Source organism: Salmo salar, chromosome ssa15 (genome assembly GCF_905237065.1).
Source record: "Salmo salar chromosome ssa15, Ssal_v3.1, whole genome shotgun sequence".
NCBI classification, from domain to species: domain Eukaryota; kingdom Metazoa; phylum Chordata; class Actinopteri; order Salmoniformes; family Salmonidae; genus Salmo; species Salmo salar.
The window spans coordinates 35,362,092-35,385,534 of record NC_059456.1 but is presented as its reverse complement, the minus strand read 5'-3'; the positions used below and the strand labels follow the sequence as shown (position 1 = coordinate 35,385,534).

Here is a 23,443-nt window from a genome sequence, read left to right as displayed (position 1 = left end):
AGGCTAATAATACAGTGTAGGAAAGTTTAGTGATCCAGGACAGTGGGCACTGGTGAGGGTCCTGCTGAGGTTCCGTAGGGTGAAGATGGTTATAATTGTCACGACTTCCACCGAAGTCGTTTCCTCTCCTTGTTCGGGCAGGGTTCGGCGGTCGGTCTTCTAGCCATCGTCGATCCACTTTTCATTTTCGATTTGTTTTGTCTTGTTTTCTTACACACCTGGTTTCCATTTCCATCATTAATTGTTGTGTATTTAACCCTCTGTTCCCCCATATCCTTGTGTGGAATTGTTTGTTTGTGAGTGCTTGTACGCTATGCTACTGGTGCGCGTCGGGTTTTGTACCCATGTAGGTTTCTTTTTGTATTGCCGTGGGTTTTGGAATTAAAACTGCTCCGGCTATTACCGATCCCCGCTCTCCTGCGTCTGACTTCACTGCCACCATTTCCGCAACCCTTACAATAATGATGATTATAGAGGAGACACATTTGATTTATGGGCTGCTGACATGTGTACCGTCTCTGACACCTGCTGTGCACCGGATCTGGGCCTGTCGATTGATGTGAGAAGACAAAAATCACCCGCCACTATGTTTAACAGCAGAGAAAACCCCCTAAATGATATTTTCTCAACTTGAAATTTCATGACTTTTCCTAGAGTGACCCCAACATTAGAAAAAGTGAAATATCGCCTTTGTTCATATTTCCATGAAAGCTGTACACCACCAGGGTACAAAGATTGTCAGTTATAAAATAACTTACACACACACACACACACACACACACACACACACACACACACACACACACACACACACACACACACACACACACACACACACACACACACACACACACACACACACACACACACAATGAGAAATGTTGATTATGTGTGCTGCTGATTGAACTCTGCCAGCAGCTACTGAAGAGGAAGATCACCATGGTTGGCACAGAAAGAACAAGCCTGAGCTCCCCCCTGCACCCCTCACAACAAGGGGGAGAGAGGCCTTCTCATCAAAGTTTGCCTTCACCACCACTCTAGTTTCTTACCTCCCAAAGAGGAACAAGAATGTGGTCCTCCTGAGCACACTGCACAAAATGGCTGAGATCAGTAATCGTGAGGAAAGAAGCCAGCCATCATCCTGGTCTACAACCACAACAAAGGAGGCGTGGACAACCTGGATAAGGTGATTGGAACTTACAGCTGCAGGAGGATGACTGCCCGCTGGCCCCTGGTCATCTTCCATAACATGATTGATGTGTCCTCGTACAATGCCTTTGTGATATGGAACAAGATCAACCCTATCTGTATGCCTAATAAGCGGAACAAGAGGAGGGAGCAGCTGGGAAAGGCACTTGTAACCCCACACATTCAAAGAAGGGAGTGCCTCCCCGCACAGCAACCTATGCAGCGCTTGTGAAAGCTGTTCAGGGGGCTGAATCTTGTCCTGATCCACCTGAGGCTGCAGCTGGGGCAGGCAAGAGGAGGTGATGCCAATTCTGCCCCCCAAAGAAGGACTGTAAAACAAATACAATGTGCTGCACATGTCAATAATACATCTGCAAAGTCCAGGCACACACACCTGCATACTGTCCTACATATGCTAATTAGATTTGATTGATTTGTGTTCGTCACATTTTTGTTTTGTATCTATTATCTTCTATTATTCTTATTTATTGTTGTTGTTTTTGCACCTTGTGGGTGGGGGCAATGGTAAAAAAAATGGGAGAAGACTAGTATTTTGTAGTTGAATTCCTCTTTGTACAGTATATAAGAACAAGAATTGCCAAAAAAGATCAAGACTGTTATTGATTACCTTCAATAAAATGCATTCAAAACTACTCTCTGCACATTTCTGCTACTTTCTTAGGCTATACAAGTGCTATCTCTTGCTGAAAATGTATGTTTACACCTATGCAGTACCTTTAGCAATAATAATAATAATAATTAACCTCTACTTTAGTAAAGAAAACAAGTATGACAGGTGTGTTGTAATAAAAACAAATGGTGCCCACTGATTAAATGCAGTCTTTCTGGATTGTGAAGAAGGAAAACCCAGATATTCACAAAGTTTGTGAAGAATGACAGGTTAATTCTTCATGCAAAATAGATTTGGGGTTTAAAATTCAATTAAGCTGCTTTATTTTAGGGGTTTAGTGAAGGCGGGTCATTTTTTAACCTTAGGACAAGGGGAGTATACAGAATGTTAAGACTACACAAGGTTTAACATCCTGTCTTGGATGCGCTCCAAATCAAAGTCATTACTTCAGCTGCGTTTACACAGGCAGCCCAATTCTTATCTTTCTCCACTACCGTAAATTCCGGACTATAAGCCGCAACTTTTTTCCCATGCTTTGAACCTTGTGGCTTAAACAATGACGCGGCTAATATATGGCTTTTTCCCGCTTTCAATTTTTTTTTCTCCAAAAAAACACATTCTGTGACGTGCTCAGTTTTTTGGCGGTATGAAGCTTTCATTAGACCAATGAAATTGCCGAACGGGTTAAGGTCAATCATGCTGGAAAAGGCATTGTTCGTCACCAAACTGTTTCTGGATGGTTGGGAGAAGTTGCTCTCGGAGGATGTGTTGGTACCATTCTTTATTCATGGCTGTGTTCTTAGGCAACATTGTGAGTGAGCCCACTACCTTGGCTGAGAAGCAACCCCACACATGAATGGTCTCAGGATGCTTTACTGTTGGCATGACACAGGACTGATGGTAGCGCTCACCTTGTCTTCTCCGGACAAGCTTTTTTCCGGATGCCCCAAACAATTGGAAAGGGGATTCATCAGAGATAATGACTTTACCTCAGTCCTCAGCAGTTCAATCCCTGTAACTTTTGCAGAATATCAGTCTGTCCCTGATGTTTTTCCTGGAGAGAAGTGGCTTCTTTGCTGCCCTTCTTGACACCAGGCCATCCTCCAAAAGTCTTCGCCTCACTGTGCGTGCAGATGCACTCACACCTGCCTGCTGCCATTCCTGAGCAAGCTCTGTACTGCTGGTGCCCCGATCCCGCAGCTGAATCAACTTTAGGAGACGGTCCTGGTGCTTGCTGGACTTTCTTGGGCACCCTGAAGCCTTCTTCACAACAATTGAACCGCTCTCCTTGAAGTTCTTGATGATCCGATAAATGGTTGATTTAGGTGTAATCTTACTGGCAGCAATATCCTTGCCTGTGAAGCCCTTTTTGTGCAAAGCAAAGATGATGGCACGTGTTTCCAAGCACCACCCTCCTTTTGAAGCTTCCAGTCTGTTATTCGAACTCAATCAGCATGACAGAGTGATCTCCAGCCTTGTCCTCGTCAACACTCACACCTGTGTTAACGAGAGAATCACTGACATGATGTCAGCTGGTCCTTTTGTGGCAGGGCTGAAATGCAGTGAAAATGTTTTTGGGTGGATTCAGTTCATTTGCATGGCAAAGAGGGTCTTTGCAATTAATTGCAATTCATCTGATCACTCTTCATAACATTCTGGAGTATATGGAAATTGCCATCATACAAACTGAGGCAGCAGACTTTGTGAAAATTAATATTTGTGTCATTCTCAAAACTTTTGGTCATGACTGTATATCTGTTCTGTTTAATTCTATGAATACTGTAGTCATATACAGTACATCATGTTACTTATACTGAGGAGGCATGTGTGCTTGGTGACTTGGAGGGACAGAGTTGATGTTGTTTAAGTCAGACGTGAGAGGAAGAGGGGCTTCTACGTGTTCTGCTCCTTTAAGGGAACAGTCCCAAGGTCGTGGCCAGCTAGGAGGACCAGCGAAGCCCTCCACTTCCGCTGGAGAAGCCCAGATAAAGAGAAGTCCTCATCCTCAGTCCACTGAGCCTTTTCTCTGTAGGGGTGTAACCTGAGGTTGTCAGGGTGGGGGTCTTTCATCAGGCAATCAGGGGTGTGGGGGGACATAGCTTGCTGATGTGGCCCAGGCAGGGAAGGGGCTCTGGGCGGGGGTGGAGGCTGACCCTGAGGGTCCTCCACTGGGCTTCTCCAGGGGTCCTTGGGGTCGTCCACCTGGCCTACGTCATTGACAGTCACCTCAGGGGCGAACCAGCCCTCTTCCTTTGGCCCACAGGTCACAGTAGGTCCAGGGCTGATAATGTCATAGACTCATCTGTCTCCAAACGAATGCTTCTATGACAACAGGAATCTGACAAAAATAAAAAGAGAGGTTGTTATTCAGCTTAAGCCTTTTAGAAGAAGTAAAGGACGAAACTATTTGTTATAACTAGGAGTGAGTTTAGTGAAGTGTAAGGTTAACTTTTCTGTCTGTTAAGTGTAGTAGTTTTTCCTGTAGTGTAGTAGTGTTTCCTTTAGTGTAGCTGACAATTCCATACCGTGATAGAGTCCATTCTTCTCTCAGGAGGGATAGACTTCTTGTGAAACTGAAACAAACGCGGTATTACAGGAATAAACGTGGTATATCAGGAATAGAATATGAACTATGTGGATAGCAGCATGACATGACACTCCTGGCAACACTTTTCAGAGCCTTGTATTCACAAGTGAAACAAACTGTTTTAGAGTGAAACAGATAGCAGTGATCTATAGCTATCATTCTAGATCGATGTAAAGCACTTACCACTTCACTATACAGAACTCAAAGCAGTCCTTTGGCGACAAAGAGTCACTGTAATACATACGATTATAACCAGTCAAATCAATGCTCCTAGAAAGTGAACTTTGTCATTCTTTCAAGCAACTACTGTAAACCTTCCTGCATGGTGTCTGTGAATGAGTAATAAAAAAACAAGTCATCTACTAAATTCTCCCGACTTCAAACAATGAAAACAAGTTAAAACTTACAGTAAAGTGTGCCATTTACAGTCACGTTTAACAGTTAAACCTGAGCCCAGCCCCACTCAACTTTACACACCTATCTGTGCCAGAGCTGTGTATTCGCTGGCTCCCTCTACATGCAAATCTGCTATGAGGCGAACAGCAAACATTCCCACTATTTATGTTTGAAGAAGAGATCAGCTCATGCAAAGCAGAGAAGTTCCTTTGCACAATATATGGAAATAATGTGGGTCATGCAGTTCACGTCTGCCAATCAGGTTGTTCTCCAAACAGAGCAGGAATTCTGCGACCAGTCATGATGAACCTTGTAGTTTGAACTGATAAATGACGGTACTTGTGGAATGAGATAGTGAAAACATACCCACAGATATGAAGGCACTTGGTTAATGGAAAGTATACCGCTCATTAAAGTGAACACGCTTTTAACCTCCACACGAATGGATATAAAATAACCCACACGGTTTGGTATTGTAATGAACATTTTTATGTTTGCGCTTTTCTTATAACTAATTTCTGTGTTCATGCAAGTGGCTGACTGTACAAATCCTCACTATCAGTAGCTGCAAGTTGGCAGTACGCCCAGACCTTGTTTTGAGAACAAACAAAATATATCTCAGTTTCAAGGTCTAGCTTAGAGAGAAGAAGCCTCGTGAGGTATTGGTCTGTCACGTTATGAACCAGTATTGGTCTGAAATGAAACAAAATGGTAAAGATGAATTAACTATGCTAAATCATGCAAATATAACTTGTCTGTGTATAGCCGTATGAAAGACAACTGCTGGGTCTGCCTATGGCAGAGCTCCTGATTGACGTGTGCTATGGTGCATTGAGTTGGTTGGAACCTCTCCAGGGCGCTGACAATAAACAATGATTCACTTAAGATTGACTTCGAGTGTCCCTGTGTAAGAATTTCCACGTCAGTATAAATTCAAATGTTGTTTTACAAGTTGAGTTTTCTTTGTTTAGAAAAAAGTCCATGTAGGCTAACAAACACTATTCAAACATAGTTTATAACAACACAGAACAATCCTACAAACATACAATAAAATACAAACATTCAAACCAACAATTATAGAAATGGGTATCCAGTAAAGAAAACAAGCAATTCTAAAAGTTGTTCATATTCAAAAGTAGTCCAATCACCACGTCCTCCGTTCCCCCCTGCTTTCCTAATGAGGTATATAAACCCTGGACTGCTAATACTATGTATTGGCCATTGAAAGTCACAAGGCGATCGGCCATATTGTCACTCCCCAGTAGGAGCAGTCATCCATAGGAATGAATGGAATTCTACAGTATTTCAATTCAATGGTTCAAGGACAAAATTATATGTATTTAAGTATTTTTTGTTGTTGTAGTAGGGACGGTAACATTAGTACTCTCTAAAAAAAACGACTTAAAGGAATTTAAAGAAATATATTTGCATTAAGGTGTCGGTAATACGATAAACGTGTCAAAAACTAATGTAGACATTGCATTTTATAGCTTTACATTTTATAGCTTTACAATGGAGAAGTTCCAAGATGGCTGTGCAGTGGCTTCAATACAGCACCTCCTGTCAGTCATGCAGGGTTTATACACATCATCCCCCCCCATTCTCCTCCTCTCTACTGGGTCTGTTTGAGGTTGGTGAGGACTACAGTGATGGGGTCTCTGGTCGGCGGTGTTTTATGGTCCACCAGAGAGAACACCTTCATTGTGGTCTGGGTGAGGAAGGAGCCCAGCTCTCGGGCCTTGGACTTGCAGGTGAGTGTGTGGAGCAGCTCCTGGCGGAAGCGCCGGCTCACCATGCAGTAGAGCAGGAAGTTGGTGGTGGAGTTGAGGTTCTGCAGCATGTTGGCCAGGTCACTAATCAAGTTGATGGGAATGCGGTAGTCGTTCCGGTCGAACCAGTCGTGGTTGTACTTGGTGCGCAGGATGCAGTAGGTGACGAAGCGTGGCAGGCTGAGCACCACGAAGGTCACAGACACTGTGCCCAGCAGGAAGATGGTCCTCCGCACCATGCCCTTGGTGCTCCCCCCCCGCATGACCCGCCGCTCCTCCTTGGTAAACATCTTTCTGACACGGGTCAGGTGGTGGCCGATCAGCGAGTTGAAGATGATGACCAGGATGATGGGGATGCCACCAGAGAGGAATGTAGTGACCCACACCAGGACAGTAGAATAGATATGGCCCCTGTAGTGACACCAGGGCAGAGTCACATTCTTCCCCTCTATGGTGAAATTCTTCGGCGTCACCACGTTGATCCAGCCCATGGGCACGGAGGCCAGGTGTGAGACCAGGATGATAGACACACAGGTCAGCCTAGTAACCTTGGCCTGGGAGAAGTGCTGCTTGGCAGACGTGCTGCTGAGGACCAGGTAGCGTTCGATGGTAAACACCACCACAATCCAGGAGGAGCTGTACAGGGAGCCGTACTGCAGGAAGCCCATGATGCCGCAGGCCGGGTGGGAGTGCCAGAAGGGCTGCAGCTGCCAGAAGGTGAGCGTCAGGTCCAGCAGGATGACCCACACCAGGTAGAAGGTGTCCACGATGGCCAAGCAACTCAGGTAGATGATGGCCGTGTCAGACATTCCACACTTCCGGAAGCAGATCACGTAGAACGTGAAGAGATTGGCTGAGGAAGAAGAAATAGAATGGCATCCGTTTTGAGTTGTGACATTTCCTTTTCAATTGCTCTCACAATAATTCATGAAAACAAGTTCTGAACATCACACAGACACAAATACATTTAGGAAACAGCACAAGCAAGATAGAAGATTCACACACCTGGGATCCCCAGAATGCACAGCAAAGGGTAGTAGACCTTCTGAACAGTGATGAAGCCACTGTCCCCCTCCATGTTTCCGTCCTCCTCCTCAGCACCAGGCAATAGCAGATATGGCAATGCCTGCAATAAACCCATTAAGGTTAGCTGGATGGGAGAACATTATTGACACGGAGATGAGCACAGTGTTCTAAACAATATGTGGAGAAGGACCGAGAAGGGTTACATATTTCTCCCCCAAAAACACTTTGGTTTTTACTAGGCCTTTATGGATATATTATGATTGGGGTTGGTTATTTGTTGACGAGACATTAAGGGTACATTTCAATGAGAAAAGGAAGTACTCAAAACAGATTCGTCAGACTTCATGATCACATTTGAAAAGCTTCCATACATCTCAAGGCAAGGATTAACGTACGGACAGCATTTGATTCAGTGTCATATACCGTGAAACACTGTGAAACTGGTGATGACTAACACGATAGCTATGTCAACAACAGCAAAGGATATTTACTGCCTGAAACATGCAAATATCTCATCTGTCAAGTCTCTACAGAATAAGAGAGTACAACATGACGACCCTTGTGTACCTATGACCTTGAAGGGTTTCTATAGGTGCCTAAATGACTCTGTGGTAATGTATCGACGTTGACCAGGAGACATGCAGATGAGGGTGAATTTGTGCTGTTATCATATATCTGTGGTTTTCTTGGAACTGGGAAACATAAAAGGCAATTCCACCTGTGTCAATATAGCACTAACATCCTTTCCATTTTATACCCGGATGGCCATATAGCAAAGTCAAATCATTGGAAATTAGCAGAACACTTGGAATGTCATAGACTTTAAGCACAAGTAAATCTATTGTAGCCTATACAATTTTATATATATATATATATATATATATCATGATACTGCATGACTAAGTGCTAGAATCTACTTGCTGTACCATTCCCATCCCTTTCAAAATGAATAAAACAAATGGAAAACTGTATGATAAATTTAACACTACTGAGAGTTTAGATTCCAATATTTTATCAATAAAATGAAAACACATTTACAACCCCCCCAAAACATGCACTTGTCTACAATAATCCCATCAATGTAAGCACATACTTAACAATAATGTGTTAGTACAGGTTATTTACACGGAGGGGCAGGCCTGCTGGTAGAGTAGAGATCCACAGTGTTGGCAGTCCAGTCCAGTCCAGTCCAGTCCAGTAGTATTAGGTGATGATGAGGACCAAGTGAACCAGCTGCAGGTCATATAAAGCTTCTCTATCTCTCTCCCTCTCTCTCCGGGCAAATCTACATACAGGAAGGAGGCCTCATCTACAGGTGTCACGTCACCAGAAGCACAGGTGGACAGACAGAGCTGCACAGCGTAGGACAGACCTCTGTAGGGTTTATATTGATCTGTGAGATCCAGGCCATGATAACCAAAATGGTATCATTTGCGATTGAATAAGATCCCTATAATGTCCTTATAACAAATGAAGTATTGATTGAGATATTGTTATTGTGATGCATCCAAGCAGATGTATTACAAGTCACCATGATTCATCAATGAAGTTACCAATCGTGGCAGCTGTTGGTGAATAAATGAAGATATTTCACTCAGGCTGTTTACCATTGAAAACAAATAGCCTGTTCCGGCCTACTCAACTGGGTGTGTCTGAATGTCTCCCATAGTCACCAAAGCAATAGCAGTTGGGTCTGATCTACTTAGCTAATTGACTTTAATTGAACCCCCCCCCCCACACACACACACAATTTTGGGGGATAGACTGCTGAGTGAGGTGCCTCGCTTCCTCTTCTGTCTCTGAGCTCAGTACACCCCCGCCAGTGACACACTCACACACGGAAAAGACTCCATCTGGTGGTCTGAACAGAAAAATAACACTCACTATCAGACTGGTCTTGTTCAAGATTACTGTAGAACACGGACAGAAAAAAAAGTGAATAACGTTCCACACTTGCCTGCTAACATAATGCTTTTTCTATTACAGAGATTGTGCAGTGACTCTCGCCTGATAACAGACACGTGTCCTGCAGCTTATCAGCCATCACGACTCGTCCCATAAACATTGATTCAGAAATCAAATAACGGAGAACAAACAACAGTACTGATGCTGCTGCTGGTAGTGATTATATGACTAAACACTGAGCTAGAAAGCTGTGTATTTGACTCTGATGTGTGAGCCTGTCATAGCTGAGCTGTCCCTAAGCAACCTTTACCAATGTAGTTGATGAGCTACATGCCCTGGGTGCCTCAACCCGCTGCAGGCCTGCCCTGAGTTCATGGACCAGTCATTTAGCACCTCCTCAGGTGACCAGCTGGCCGCTGGCCCGCTCATCATACAGCTATGGGGGCTGGAGAGACCTGCTGGCTGCTGGCCCTCTCCTTATCATACAGTTATGGGGCTGAAGAACCACAGCTGTCAAAGGTCCAGTCTGTCAGTGAGACAAAAGAGAGCGAGTGAGAGAGATGGAGAGCAGCCCTGTTTATACCTGGTTCTAACATGCGTCCTTTGTCCTGAAGGATGCATGTTAACGGCAGGTATAAACAGGGCTAGAGAGAGTCTTCTTCAAAACTCTTCTTTTTCACCCTGTAGCAACGCCTGGTGGTCATGAAGGCAGAGATGGACAAGCCTAGTGGATTACAATGTCCAGACACACACGACGTATAGAAGCAGCAATTCCATAAAAATAAAATAAGTGTCTTGGAAAGAGTGTAAAATGTTTATTGTTCTTTTTGAATTTCAAATGCCAAGTCACTGAATTAACAAAACAGAAATGTAAAAAAAAATTGAAAATGGAAGAAATAAACTAGGAAGGTTACTGACACTTTTAAAACCATGAAGCTGTAAAACTGGAAAACAACGATGGGGTTCAATCTTAAACAGATCCCGATTATCACTTTAACCGTCTTAAGATAAGAACAAATACTACATTGAGCCTAAACAAGGTCAAGCTTTACAGCTGGACGCTTCACCAGTGTCTTTCAACATTCCCCTTGAAGATACAGTACAACCCATTCCTCAAAGATCTAGCAATTAAGATTAAATAAAACATACTCTGAAACAGAAGACACAAGACTTAAAATATCCATGTCAGTTTAAACATAAAAAGGTAAAGTAATCCAAAGGAAGTGGTCCAGAGATGAGCTGAGAAAGGATCCTACTGGTGGTGCTGTACTGCATACAGACAGACCTAGGGTGGGACATGAGTATTGAGGTGCAGGTGAATGGGGACATGTCACTGTTCACAGAGGGAGGAAGAGACGTTGCCCACAAAGACTTCCCAGTACATGGCTACACATCAGGGAGGAAACAAGGTCCATGAGATGGATGCCTTGGAATGGCTGTTAAAATGGAACTCTGTATACAAGTTCAAATAAGACCATTAAATGTAGACATACATCTTTCTCTTCTTAAATAAACGGTATGCCCTTCCAGTACACACTAAATAATACCTGGAAAGACAGATTTTTTCCCGTTATTTACTTTTCTTAAAATCTGGTAAGCGAGAAGAGATATGTTCAAAAGTATAATTCTTACACGTTTGGCTGTAATTACAAAATGTAACATACATTATTTGTAAAATAACTTTGTTACAGCATTAGCCCAACATCTATTATTATGAGGAGGACAAAGCTATCTCACATTGATGAATCATATCAAACTTACTTCATAAGAAGCATTGCTAAAAAAAGGGACTACTTTGTCATGCTAGCCTGAAGTCGGTAAAACAGATGGCTTTGCAAAGAAAGGAATGTCCTGTAGAATCTGGATTGGAAGAGAATCTGGATTGGAAGAGAATCTGGATTGGAAGAGACCAGATATCTTGAGATATTGGTCTCATGGTGCACTTTTGAAATGGTCAAAATTTCTTTATTATCATCGTCATCATCATTATTGTGCTAGAGAAAATATGTCAAACAAACAAACCAACAAAATAAAGCCCAAAAGTTAAGCAAACAAGCTGTTCGTATTTACATTGAATACAGGCATTTCATTGCATCATGACAAACCCAACCACACCCAAATCTCCCTCCCTCCCTCCCTCCCTCCCTCCCTCCCTCCCTCCCTCCCTCCCTCCCTCCCTCCCTCCCTCCTTCATAACCCATCCACGCCCAACCTATTTAACCCAGCCCCAGCTAGATCAAACCCCACTCTCCCTCACACACAAAACCTCTGGTATCCAGTCTGTTGAGTTTCAGGGTCAGCAATGGAGAGTGAGGAGAGTTGAGACAAGATGCTCTGTTAAGTTGAGGAAGATGTACAGGTCCCTGGTCCCTGGTGGGGCTCCAGAGAGCTACGGTTCAGTCCAGTCCTGTTCCCAGCCCAGAGCCCAGCATTTAGAGGTTGTCCCCTGGCTGGTACTGTGGCTCCGTGGCCGTGAAGTAGTCCTCCAAGAAGGCCTGCAGGTATTCGAAGGTGGGCCTCTCCTCGGCGTCCTTCTTCCAGCACTGCACCATGAGCTCGTGGAGGGAGATGGGGCAGTCCTGGGGACAGGGCATCCTGTAGCCTCGCTCCACCTGTTCCAGCACCTCCCGGTTGTTCATCCCTACACACACACGCGCCGGACAAACACAGACACACACACAGACACACACACACAGGAAAAGAGATAGACTGAAGTTCAGTAACTACAGCAGAGGTTTTTAAAGTAACCGATAAGACAGTTCAATGAAAGACATCAGCTTTGACCTCTAATGAATGACCTTAATGACAGAGACATTGAGTTTTAAACCTCAGAGATGCTGATCTTAAGGCAACATCTGGACCTGGAAAAGCATTTATGTAACACAGGGGTTACAGGTTTTACAACCTGGGGATGTGTGAATGGCTTACTATCTGTTTTTGACTAGCTAAGAGATGTAGCCTCTGCATCAACAAGAAGAGTCCGGAGAAAGGGCCTCAAAAGCTGCTAAGACATCTGTTAGGGTGATGCTATTATCCCCTTAGCTCCAGCTTGGCCTCCATAGCGTGCAAGCCCTCCCCTCGTGCCCATACCCTCCCTCCCTCCCTCCCTCCCTCCCTCCCTCCCTCCCTCCCTCCCTCCCTCCCTCCCTTTTTGCACACCAGCTCAGTGAAGTGGCCCATCTAGACAAACTTGTCCCCCCCCCCTCCCTCCCTCCCTCCCTTTTGCACACCAGCTCAGTGAAGTGGCCCATCTAGACAAACGTGTTCCCCCCCCCCTCCCTCCCTCCTGCACACCAGCTCAGTGAAGTGGCCCATCTAGACAAACGTGTTCCCCCCCTCCCTCCCTCCCTCCCTCCCTCGCGCTGATCTCAGTCAACTCCCTGCCCCTGACCAGTCCTCTCACATGGGCTAGCAGCGGCCCAGAGGCAGACCCTGGATTAACGGTTAGAAATCTCTGATTCTGGCAGGAAAACAAAGTTACTCAGCCATAGTTAGACCTCTTCTTTTCTTTAGTGTAAACAGCAGGAGCTGCCTGCAACTTGGTATATAAGTTGCTGTTGTGATTTATAATTGCACCATAGTCCTCTACCTATTCTTAATACAAGTGAGGCTTATCCATAATAGTAACTTAATCAAAACAAACACAACACACATCGTCTTGAGCTCTGTCAGGATGTGGACATTATATCACATGGGTTGCGTCCAGAAATGGCACCCTCTACCCTACATAGTGACCAGAGCCCTGTGGTGCCATTAGAGACGAAACCATTGACTCTCTGGTCATCTGTCTCTTGATCCTCCTCACCTGGATAGGGTACCCGTCCCTTGGTGACCAGCTCAGTGAGCAGGATGCCGAACGACCACACGTCTGACTTGATGGTGAACTTCCCAAACAGAGCAGCCTCCGGGGCCGTCCACTTAATAGGGAACTTAGCACCTGGGAGAGAACAGAGGGGGATGAGTGGATGGCAGGATGTAACTTAGCTACATATGGCTACCGGTATTCTGTCTCTCCAGAGATGGGAGTGTCTCTCAGTGTCTCTGATCTAGTCTGTAGTACAGTGGTATAGACAGACAGTGAGCCATTGACATCCTGTCTGGGTGTGATGATGCACACAGTATTGTGTTGGAATAACTCTCTTCATGAACTAAGGCAATCATTAGTGTGTGTGTGTGTGTGTGTGTGTGTGTGTGTGTGTGTGTGTGTGTGTGTGTGTGTGTGACCTCACCTTGCCGTGCTGTGTACTCATTGTCCTCAATCAGCCTGGCCAATCCGAAGTCGGCGATCTTACACACCAGGTTGTCCCCGACCAGGATGTTAGCCGAGCGCAGGTCTCTGTGAATGTAGTTCATCCTCTCGATGTACGCCATGCCTGCTGCCACCTGGAACACAGACAGACAGACAGACAGACAGACAGACAGACAGACAGACAGACAGACAGACAGACAGACAGACAGACAGACAGACAGACAGACAGACAGACAGACAGACAGACAGTTAAATCACTGAGTTAAACGTAGTTCCAGAGAGAATACAACACACGGTGACACAGCCCCGTCCTGAAGTGTCAGTGCTGCTGAGTCGTCTTGTTTGTGAAGTCACACAGTTATATAAACACAGAGCTGAGTGAGTGACATCTTTATCAGGGCTTACCTGGGCTGCCATGTCAACCAGATTGGGTAGCTTCAGTCCTCGTCCCTCCCCATCCTTCAGGAAATCCAGGAGGCTTCCTACACAACAGGAGATATCTGTTGTCAGAACATGCATTTGAAATAGAAGATCTTTATTGAAACAAGTCTTCTGAACGTCAGTTAACAGTCTGACCAACATGTGGGATTCCTTCCCAGCATGCCAAAGAAACAATGATCACATCAAAGTTTTCATCAAATTTGTTTTATACTTAATTGACTGATCTGAAGCTCTTTCTTGTGGTGCTCGTAAATGTCAGCTTGTTGGCCGACTGTGCCATAGTTAACTATAGGCTTCAATTATTGTTGCCCTGAAAAAACACACAGGGCTTGCAACAAGGCAGATGGTTACATAGTCTATCTAGCTAGGCCTACAGCGTGTCACTGAAGGTGCTGGCTCAACACAGTGTCAGTGTTGGATTATTCTTTAAAGAAATATTGAGTTCTAGGGTCCGTTTTCTCCATAGAATCGTCGCAGAGTACGTGGACAAAGGTATTGTATTGTGTGTGTGTTTTTGTGTGTTTTCTGTGTGTTACAACATGAACTGTGTGTGTGTGTGTGTGTGTGTGTGTGTGTGTGTGTGTGTGTGTGTGTGTGTGTGTGTGTGTGTTGTGCTGTCTCTATGTGTGCATGCGTCCATTCATGGGTGTGTGATTGACAATACCTTTGCCCATGTACTCAGTGACGATATAGATGGGTTCCTCAGACACCACAGCGTAGAGCTGCACCAGCTTGTCATGCCGGAGCTTCTTCATGATCTGGGCTTCTTCCAGGAAGGACTCAGGAGACATGGTGCCCGGCTTCAGCGTCTTCACCGCCACCTTAGTGGTGCCGTTCCACGTTCCTGTTACCCACCAATAACAAAGTATAAGTACAGCCATCACATCTCACAACTTTTGGGGCTGGTTTCCTAGACACAGTTTAATCCTAGTCTTGGACTAAGTTATTTCAGTGGAGATTCTCCATTGAGCATGCTTGTTAGTCCAGGACTAGGCTCAATCTGGATCTGGAAAACTGTTCATTGATGTATACAGTACATCATGTCACAAAGCAAGACTTGAGACCATTTTGTTGTGAATTCAATAAGTAATATTGTGTACAATATAGTATGTACATATCTAAAAACTGAATAAACAGACAAGTCTTGCTTTGAAATACAACAACACAGCACACAACCCAGAAATGGACATTGATGTCTGCTTGCCTTTAATTCACATGCACAAAGGTTGTCCTGAGGGACAAATCAATATGTATGACATTTATAGTGACCCTTCATTTCAAATGCCTTTCAAAAGCCATGAGAGAGATCTGTCAAGGTTTTAAACCCCACAATATACCAACACGGGAAAGGATAATCCATTGTAGGATAATTAACAAAAGCAATAGCCCTGTAAGTAAGGCCCTCTCTGGTGTCGTGCAAGTTACTGTACTGTAGCACAGTGTGAGCATGCCACTGTTCTCTACAATACTGTACCTACAGCTTCAGGCCTTTGTGTCAGTAAGCACACTGTGAAACATTGAACCACTGAAATCAAGGTCTTCTTCATACAAGGTAATTTAGCTTGTTCTGCGGCTGCGTCCCAAATAGCATCCTATTCCTGTACTACTTTTGACCAGGGCCCAAAAGTAGGGCACTATATAAGGAATAGGATGCCATTTGGGAAGCGGCCTGTCACAGTAAATAATGGCAAAATATTAAATGTGACCTAAAAGGCAAGACAGACCTCGAATCAGTGTGTGACATTGGGCTCCACATGCTTTTCTACTGCGGTGAGTTTGGGGATTTTAATTTAAGAATTTGAATAAATTCAGGAGAGCGGTGTTGATAAGTGACACAGCTATGACTGCTGGGCCTCGTCAGTCTTTTTGGGGCCTGGTACTGTGCAGTGACTGTGCTGAGGTCACCCGCTGGGTTCTGAGGTAATGGGATCCCAGGGAACTGGGTGTCACTAGCAGCAGGGTGTGGGACTAGCCCCAACCAAAACCCCAAACCCATAAACAGCATGTCCAAACATTATAACAGGACACACCCCTGATCTGAAACTCTGGACACAAAAGTAGTTCATTTAGCCAGTTCTACACAAGATACATTAAAATAATAGTATGATTGTATGTTTAAAAAGTAACTTTTAGACTACTGATTTAAGCCTTTAAGCCCTGAAATGAAGTATGATAAAATAATATTTGCAAAAATGTAGGGTATCCTGGAAAAGGAACGATAACTTACATTTTCATTAACCATTACATTACAAAACTGAACCACCTGCACAAAAGTTTCATTTTGTGATTTATAGACTGAAAATTTCCCCAGGTGATTCAATATTTAGAAAATAAATAAATATAAGTTATCAAATTTTCCTCCCGGACACCCCTCATTAGAAATTAAAAGAAAATGATGGAACTATTTTGTTCTTACCACACCACACCTCAGCAAAACATCCCGCCCCCAGCTTTACTTCGAACTCAAGTGAGTCTCTGGCGATTTCCCAGGAATCGTGAGTCAGGCCCACAGTATCAGGGGTGTAGTTCACACACACACCGGTTAAATTAAAGCACAAACCATCCGCACTCTCTACAGGGGAGGGAACATGGAAGGGAAGGCACACAGGGTTAACTACCAGGGAGAGGAACATGCAAACAGGCAGATGGAAGGCGGCCATATTGAATTGAGAGAGCAGAGTTTGTAGACATTGACAGTTTGTTGAATTCATTGTTTGTGTTTCACATGGATCACGGACTAAAAGTGTCCCTTAGGAGAGACCAACTAATGATGATCTCATTTAACAGTAAAGACGTTTTTGACGTCGCCCTTTTCTCTAAGAGAGAGAGAGGTTGTGAGGAGACTGAATCTGTTCTCTGTCTGATGTCTCTGCTTTCTCAGTCAGTGTGGCCTCCTTTCATGTAGCCTGTGGCCAGACGTTTACGGAGGCGAATCTGCCCGTACCCATCCAGACCTCCCCAAACTGCCCATTCCCCAGACGCTTGATGAGCTGCAATGACTCCCGCGGGATCTCCCACACGTCTTTGGTTTTGACGGACAGGTCGGTGAGGCGGGGCATCCCTTTGTGGCAGGGCACTACCAAGCGACAACACAGCCCCGCTGCCCGCTCTGCAGACAGGCATAATGAGCACGCGCACATACACACACGCATACCCACAACACACACACACACACGCATACAGAGACACAGAGAGAGATAGAAAAGAGAGGGGGGTTGAACGAAAGCAGTTAGCAAAGCACTTTGAAGAGAGAGAGTGAAAGAGCGAGAAGAGAGAGAGAGAAGAGAGAGAAGATAGAGAGAGAAAGGATAGCGAGAGAGAGAGAGAGAGAGAGAAGAGAGAGTAGAGAGCGAGAGAGAGAGAGAGGGAAAGAGAGAGAAAGAGAAAAGAGAAGAGAGAAAGAGAAAGGATAAAGAGAGAGAGAGAACAGATAAAAAGAGAAAGAGGGTAGAGAGAGAGAGAGAAAGGATAAAGAGAGAGAGGATAGAGAGAGAAAGGATAAAGAGAGAGGATAGAGAGAGAGAGAGAGAGAGAGAGAAAGGATAAACAGAGAGAGAGAAAGGATAAAGAGAGAGAGGATAGAGAGAGAGAGAGAGAGAGAGAAAGGATAAAAAGAGAGGGTCGAGAGAGAGAGAGAGAGAGAGAGAGAGAGAGAGAGAGAGAGAGAGAGAGAGAGAGAAGTAGTAGCAGTCAGTTAAGGTGAACTCTATTAGCAGCACAGTTCCAGGTGCATCCAGCGGTAAGCACCACAGCAGCCAGTCAATCTGTCCCACGAGATGTCCCAGACAGTGTCTGTCCCCAGGCCGTAAAGTCAAGCCTCAATCTGTCTAACGCCCTCTTAGCTACTGTTCATCAAATCACACTGAGTGCTGTTCCATCCACCCGCTATCCTCCCCCCTTTAAGTATCGCACAGTACCGCATTAGGATTCTGTCGGCTCTGTTGATGACACACAGAAAAGTGGAATTTTTACCAGCTGCACTATATTCCTTTGAATGTAAGGAATTCAGTAAGGAATTCAGTAAGGAATTGGAGGGTCAGTGTTGTTTAGGTTGCAACCTGTTTTGTGTACTGGTTGCTCTTAGTCAAAGCTATAATGAAGTGATTAGCAAAGGTCAGATTTGACTGCAACAGCCCGCTATAGATGGCCACATTAATGGTTCTACTCTGGCTAATGGCATGTGTGACTCCCAACACTTCATTATAATGACTGTAATTGCTTGGAGATAGCCGGCCTGTCAATCACTCCAAATGAACATTAAAACGTCCTAGTTGTGATGATGGTTAAACACATAGAGACCACATAGTTATTAATGCACAACACAGTGCATCACAACTAGGACATTTTAATGTTCATGCAAACTAGGTAGTAAAGGAGGGTACTGTAGTCTAGATTTGAGACAGGGACAGCAGAAGCCATTGTGGCTGGTAGCTGTGTGTCCATTAGTGTGTGATGATGAAAACCCGTTATCTCATCCCTGACATGAACATTTGCGTTACTTCTTTCCGCAGAGGAAGTAGACGTGTTTGCCCACCATCGATTGAAAGCGAGGCGTGTGGATGGTGCTTCCGCCGCTGTCCCTCCACTTTGATTCCCCTGACATGCAAGGGCCCCCGGGCCCCCCGGAGATAAAGACCAGGCTGTTTGCTCAGGGTAGTAAAGGGGAGATAAAGGCTTGTGTCTCTCCAATGGGAGTGCTGTCTGACTGTGCTGCAGCCATTAAAGCCCATCGGGACCTGCTGCTGTGACCCAGGATCAATACTGTACTTTATGTCTCAGTCTCACTATCATAAAACATGTCAATACAGCAAATGGGAGAGGCTGGCGTTGGACACACTGCATGCACACAGCAGATATCAAAACAGTTATTTGTCCTTGTTGGCTATTAAGATAAAGTGGTATTTCCGAGATAAGGATTTCATTTTAAATTTTTTAAGCTACACTCTTAGAAAAAAGGAATCCAAAAGGGTTCTTCAGCTGTCCCCATAGGAGAACCCTTTTTGGTTCCAAAAAGTGGTGGTGTTTTGGCCTATGTGATTGCTGTGTGACTGCTGTGGGAAAGATGCGTTGACAATATAGAAATTAAACCTCAATAAAAACCCAAGTGAGAGATCGTGAGAAAGCAAAAGGCAACAGAAGAAGCACAAGCCCTGGAAGAAAACAACAGCGGTCAAGGTCATTTGAAGAGGTGTGTTTGCACTTCACACTATATGCTCCCTGGGGTGTCAATAGAGGGCATGGAAAGACAAGGTTAATGCACTGTGACACAAACATACACATAAAATCCATACGGTTCATTTCCAGTGGACTAAGCATCGATATGTCAATGTGATAACTGGAGCACATCACCATTCTCATAGAGAGAGATGGACAAATACATAGAGGTAGAGAGATGCAGAAAGAGAGAAAGGGAGAGAGTAGAGTGAGAGAGATTGGGTGAGGAAAAGACAGAGAATGAGAGAGTGAAAGAGAGAGATAGCAAGACAGCAAAAGAGAGAGACAGAGAGCGAGAGAGCGAGAGCGAGAGAGAGTGAGAGAGATAGAAAGACAGCAAAAGAGAGAGAGAGACAGAGAGAGAGAGCGACAGAGAGAGAGAGAGAGACAGAGAGAGAGAGAGAGAGAGAGAGAGACAGAGAGAGAGAGAGCGAGAGAGAGAGAGAGAGAGAGCTCTCATCTTACACCAACACGTCCTCATGACTGCAGTATGTCATCATCAACAGAGTGACGTTGAACAGTCCTCGTCGTCTGCTGAGAACATGGTCTGTACGACTGGGACTAACATGCCCATTAGAGTGAACCAATAGGCCTAGTAACTCACACTAAGACTAGATAGATAGAGTAGGCTACTTCACCCATGCAGGGTCCCCTTTTCAAACAACAATAAGTGGCGCAAGTGTCACTAGTGTCTCAATAGTAGTAAAATAATTGATTTCAAAATGTGTCACTTCATCAATTCTTTAATCACTTATCTGTTGCATCCTCAACAGTTTTCTGAAAGTTTTGAAAGTGCTAAGCTGAGTATTTGAAGTTTGCATTTATGTTTTACATTACCACTAGCCCTTACTTCAATTTCACTTCAACTGCACTCTATTCCCTTCTCAAATCTGAAGGTTGAGCTTCACTTTCTATTTCTGCATTTGAAGAGGCCTTAACAGTGTAAATGAGATTATACAGATGAACAGTGTCAACATAATGCATTTCTGGATCACTCCAAGGAAATGGACACCAGACAGAGGAAATGGACACCAGACAGAGGAGAAGCCTCTTGTATCTATTTAGGCTTTCCAATCATCTGCTACGTCCATGTCCTGTCTCCACTATACCATAACACCAATATGACTACAGCTCTGCCTGGAGGAGTTCCACTGTACGTTACTGTAACTCTAACAGGTCATCATAGCTATGTCACTCATAGATGTCTAATAAACATTCTAATAATGATGTATGAATGGTATAACTGACTGTTTTGGTCAGCTCTCTGTTACTGTAACTCCAGGCCTGCACTTAAACTGATGATAAACTAGCCATTTTTGAGGCAATATGGCTATCGTATGCATTTCTGTCATATATGTGTAATGAATGGTGTATGAATGGTGTAACTTGGACCGTTTCTGACTCTTACCTGAGTAGTGCTGCACCAGCTGCTGTAGGGTCTCAAACTGAGCTCTGGTGGTGATGTAGTAACCACCGCTGTCCAGTTTACGGATCTTATAATGCTTCACGTGGTCCCCCTTTACGTCATCCCAGTCTCGTATGGACAGGGAGAAGGCACCTATAGGACACACAGGTGGGGAGTAGAGTGTCCCTGGGAAACAATCACTTACCTCATGCAGTAATAGCACTGAGGGTCATGGGAAATGATTGATAGTATTAACAGATACAGAATGAGCTTTTCTAGAATTGTCAGCTGCTCCTGCTAGTCAGCTGCTCAGTTGGATAAATGGGTTTTTGGGTATCTGTATTTTACTTTACTATTTATATTTTTGACAACTTATACTTTTACTTCACTACATTCCTAAAGAAAATAATGCACTTTTTACTCCACATATTTTCCCTGACACCCAAAAGTACTTGTTACATTTGGAATGCTTAACAGGACAGGAAAATGGTTCAATTCACACACTTATCAAGAGAACATCCCTTGTCATTCCTACTGCCTCTGATGCAGCAGACTCACTAAACACACAAGCTTCATTTGTAAATTATGCCTGAGTGTTGGAGTGTGCTGTTGACTATCCCTAAATAAATAAAAAAACAAGAAAATTGTGCTATTTGGATTGGCTAACAGAAGTCATTTTAAATAATTTCTACTTTTTCTTTTGATACTTAAGTATACTTAAAACCAAATACTTTTAGACTTTTACTCGAGTAGTATTTTACCGGGTGACTTTCACTTTTACTTGAGTCATTTTCTATTAAGGCATCTTTACTTTTACTGAAGTATGACAGTTGGGTACTTCACCACCACTGCATACAGGCTCTTACTTAGATGAGTTGGTGGTTACCTTTTGTGGTTTCGCTCTCTCTGATGAGATAGGTGCCACGAGGGTTACCAGTGAACAGCAGCTGCCTCTCCGCATCCTTCCGGCCTAGTTTCCCAAAGTACCAGCTATGAAGAGTGGGTAACAATGAGTGAGGAAGGCACCATCATAAACCATCCATCTTGGTTTGGTACAGACTGTGCGTGTAAAGGGTCTTTGACTTTAAAAATGATCATCTGATACACAGCGATCAGAGACACGTTGATTGTGACACCAGTCACAAGGCCAGTTAAAACTCTCACTGCAACACTGTCAATAAATCACCATTTGGCCATGGTCTCTGAGACTAGAGGCTGAACACTGGCTAAACACATACAGAGAGGGAGCTTGAAATGTCTCCCCCTCTCTTACAGTAATAAGCCAGTGTTGGTGGATTGAACCACCCCCCATACAAACCCTGGCTGTTTAAGTCCATCATGCTATACTGTACCTCGTGGTGCACCAATAGAATAATGACATCATTATTCACCAGAGTCTGATGGAGAGTGAGGTGGGGGAAGGGGCCTATAGCACTGTCTGACACTAAGGTATATATATACACACACACACACACACACACACACACACACACACACACACACACACACACACACACACACACACACACACACACACACACACACACACACACACACACACACACACACACACACACACACACACACAGGGGAAAACTCTCACACTGTATCTGACATTTCAAATATCTGAAAACACAGCATTTAACAATTCCCCCACAACTCTCCTCTCTTTTATAGTGTCTAATAAAATTGTTTTTAATGAGCTGGTGAAAGTGTCAGCTCTGCTGAGACATACTGTACAAATCCCAGTATGTTTACATTTCTCCTCAGAGCCTTGTCTTGACTGTTAACTTCAGGCGCTGAGAGATAGAGAGGATATCTGCGCTTGTCTAAACTTCTGACATCTTCCTCTCTCCCTGTTGTCTCAGATAGAAAACAGAGGAGAGAGAGCGAAAGAGAGTGAGAAGAGAGAGAGTTAGAGAGACAGAGAGACAGAGAGAGAGAGAGAGAGAGAGAGAGAGAGAGAGAGAGAGAGAGAGAGAGAGAGAGAGAGAGAGAGCGCGCGCGTGTGTGAGTGACGTGACAGGAGAAGTGTCACTTTGTGACCTGGTGTCTGGTATGCCATGTATTCAGCTCTGTCAGAGAGTGTCCCAATAAAACCCAGTATGACAGATTGCTACTCACTCCTCAGCCTGAATGGAGTCCACTGGAGCCACGTAATTACTGGGGATGTAACCATTTCCACCGGTTGTGAGGGAACGAGCATCCCACCAGTCCCCTTCACTGAGGGAGAGAGAGAGAGAGAGAGAGAGAGAGAGAGAGAGAGAGAAGGGGGGCAGAGAAAGGGAGGGAGAGGGCGATAGATGGAGAGAGAGAGAGAGAGCAGAGGAAAAGCATCATTACATAACATTCTATACAGTATTGATCAATACACATGTGCCATACTAGTCAGTCATGGTAGGGGTGAGGCTTAAAGGGTTTAACCCCAGCTAACCAAAGGGACCCACGTGGGATCAGATGGTTTCATGTACACCATGTATTAGGAGATCGCCTATAGAAATAACAAATGAACCACTGTGATCAATAATGCATTTGACGTGAATACGTTTGTAGCAGTACATGCCTTGTTCATATGGAATCCTATACTGTAGGGAGGCAGCATGTGTTGGCAGCACTGTCTGATCACAAGCAG

The 23,443-nt window shown here is 44.3% G+C and overlaps 2 protein-coding genes and 1 long non-coding RNA gene across 7 annotated transcripts in view; all 3 read right to left on the bottom strand.

Moving 5' to 3' along the window:
* Positions 1-3,457: 3,457 nt before the first annotated feature.
* Positions 3,458-5,075, bottom strand: LOC106571346 (uncharacterized). 2 transcript variants are annotated; one of them, XR_001320911.2, is made up of 4 exons: positions 4,814-5,075; positions 4,590-4,637; positions 4,345-4,392; positions 3,458-4,157 (listed from the first exon to the last, which is right to left on the bottom strand). It is a non-coding gene; the product is annotated as an uncharacterized lncRNA (long non-coding RNA). The 2 variants fall into 2 exon arrangements; XR_006759079.1 differs by having other exon boundaries at positions 4,590-5,069.
* Positions 5,076-6,369: 1,294 nt separating this feature from the next.
* On the bottom strand, positions 6,370-8,092 carry LOC106571338 (probable G-protein coupled receptor 139). Its single transcript, XM_045695240.1, has 2 exons — positions 7,577-8,092; positions 6,370-7,424 (listed from the first exon to the last, which is right to left on the bottom strand). The coding sequence occupies exons 1-2, from the start codon at positions 7,710-7,712 to the stop codon at positions 6,415-6,417; spliced, it is 1,146 nt and encodes a 381-aa protein (XP_045551196.1). The 5' UTR covers positions 7,713-8,092; the 3' UTR covers positions 6,370-6,414.
* Positions 8,093-11,686: 3,594 nt separating this feature from the next.
* LOC106571317 (tyrosine-protein kinase Fyn) overlaps positions 11,687-23,443 on the bottom strand; it is a 71,823-nt gene continuing 60,066 nt past the window's right edge. For 3 of the 4 annotated variants that reach the window (XM_014144246.2, XM_045695647.1, XM_014144247.2), the window contains 9 exons: positions 22,936-23,034; positions 21,698-21,801; positions 20,815-20,964; positions 17,137-17,301; positions 14,857-15,036; positions 14,157-14,233; positions 13,732-13,885; positions 13,308-13,439; positions 11,687-12,143 (listed from right to left, as the gene is read on the bottom strand). In XM_014144246.2, coding sequence (XP_013999721.1) covers positions 11,935-12,143; positions 13,308-13,439; positions 13,732-13,885; positions 14,157-14,233; positions 14,857-15,036; positions 17,137-17,301; positions 20,815-20,964; positions 21,698-21,801; positions 22,936-23,034 — 1,270 coding nt within the window. In that variant the 3' untranslated portion in view covers positions 11,687-11,934. Of the gene's footprint in view, positions 12,144-13,307; positions 13,440-13,731; positions 13,886-14,156; positions 14,234-14,856; positions 15,037-16,608; positions 16,765-17,136; positions 17,302-20,814; positions 20,965-21,697; positions 21,802-22,935; positions 23,035-23,443 lie in introns of all 4 variants that reach the window. The other variant, XM_014144248.2, reaches the window with a different exon arrangement.

Bases quoted from the DNA above. Each gene is read 5' to 3' on its own strand.
- LOC106571338 (XM_045695240.1), bottom strand. From the start codon at position 7,712: ATGGGTTTATTGCAGGCATTGCCATATCTGCTATTGCCTGGTGCTGAG. The intron at 7,425-7,576 runs GTGTGTGAATCT...CTTCTTCCTCAG, and splicing joins GTGCATTCTGGGGATCCCAG to CCAATCTCTTCACGTTCTAC.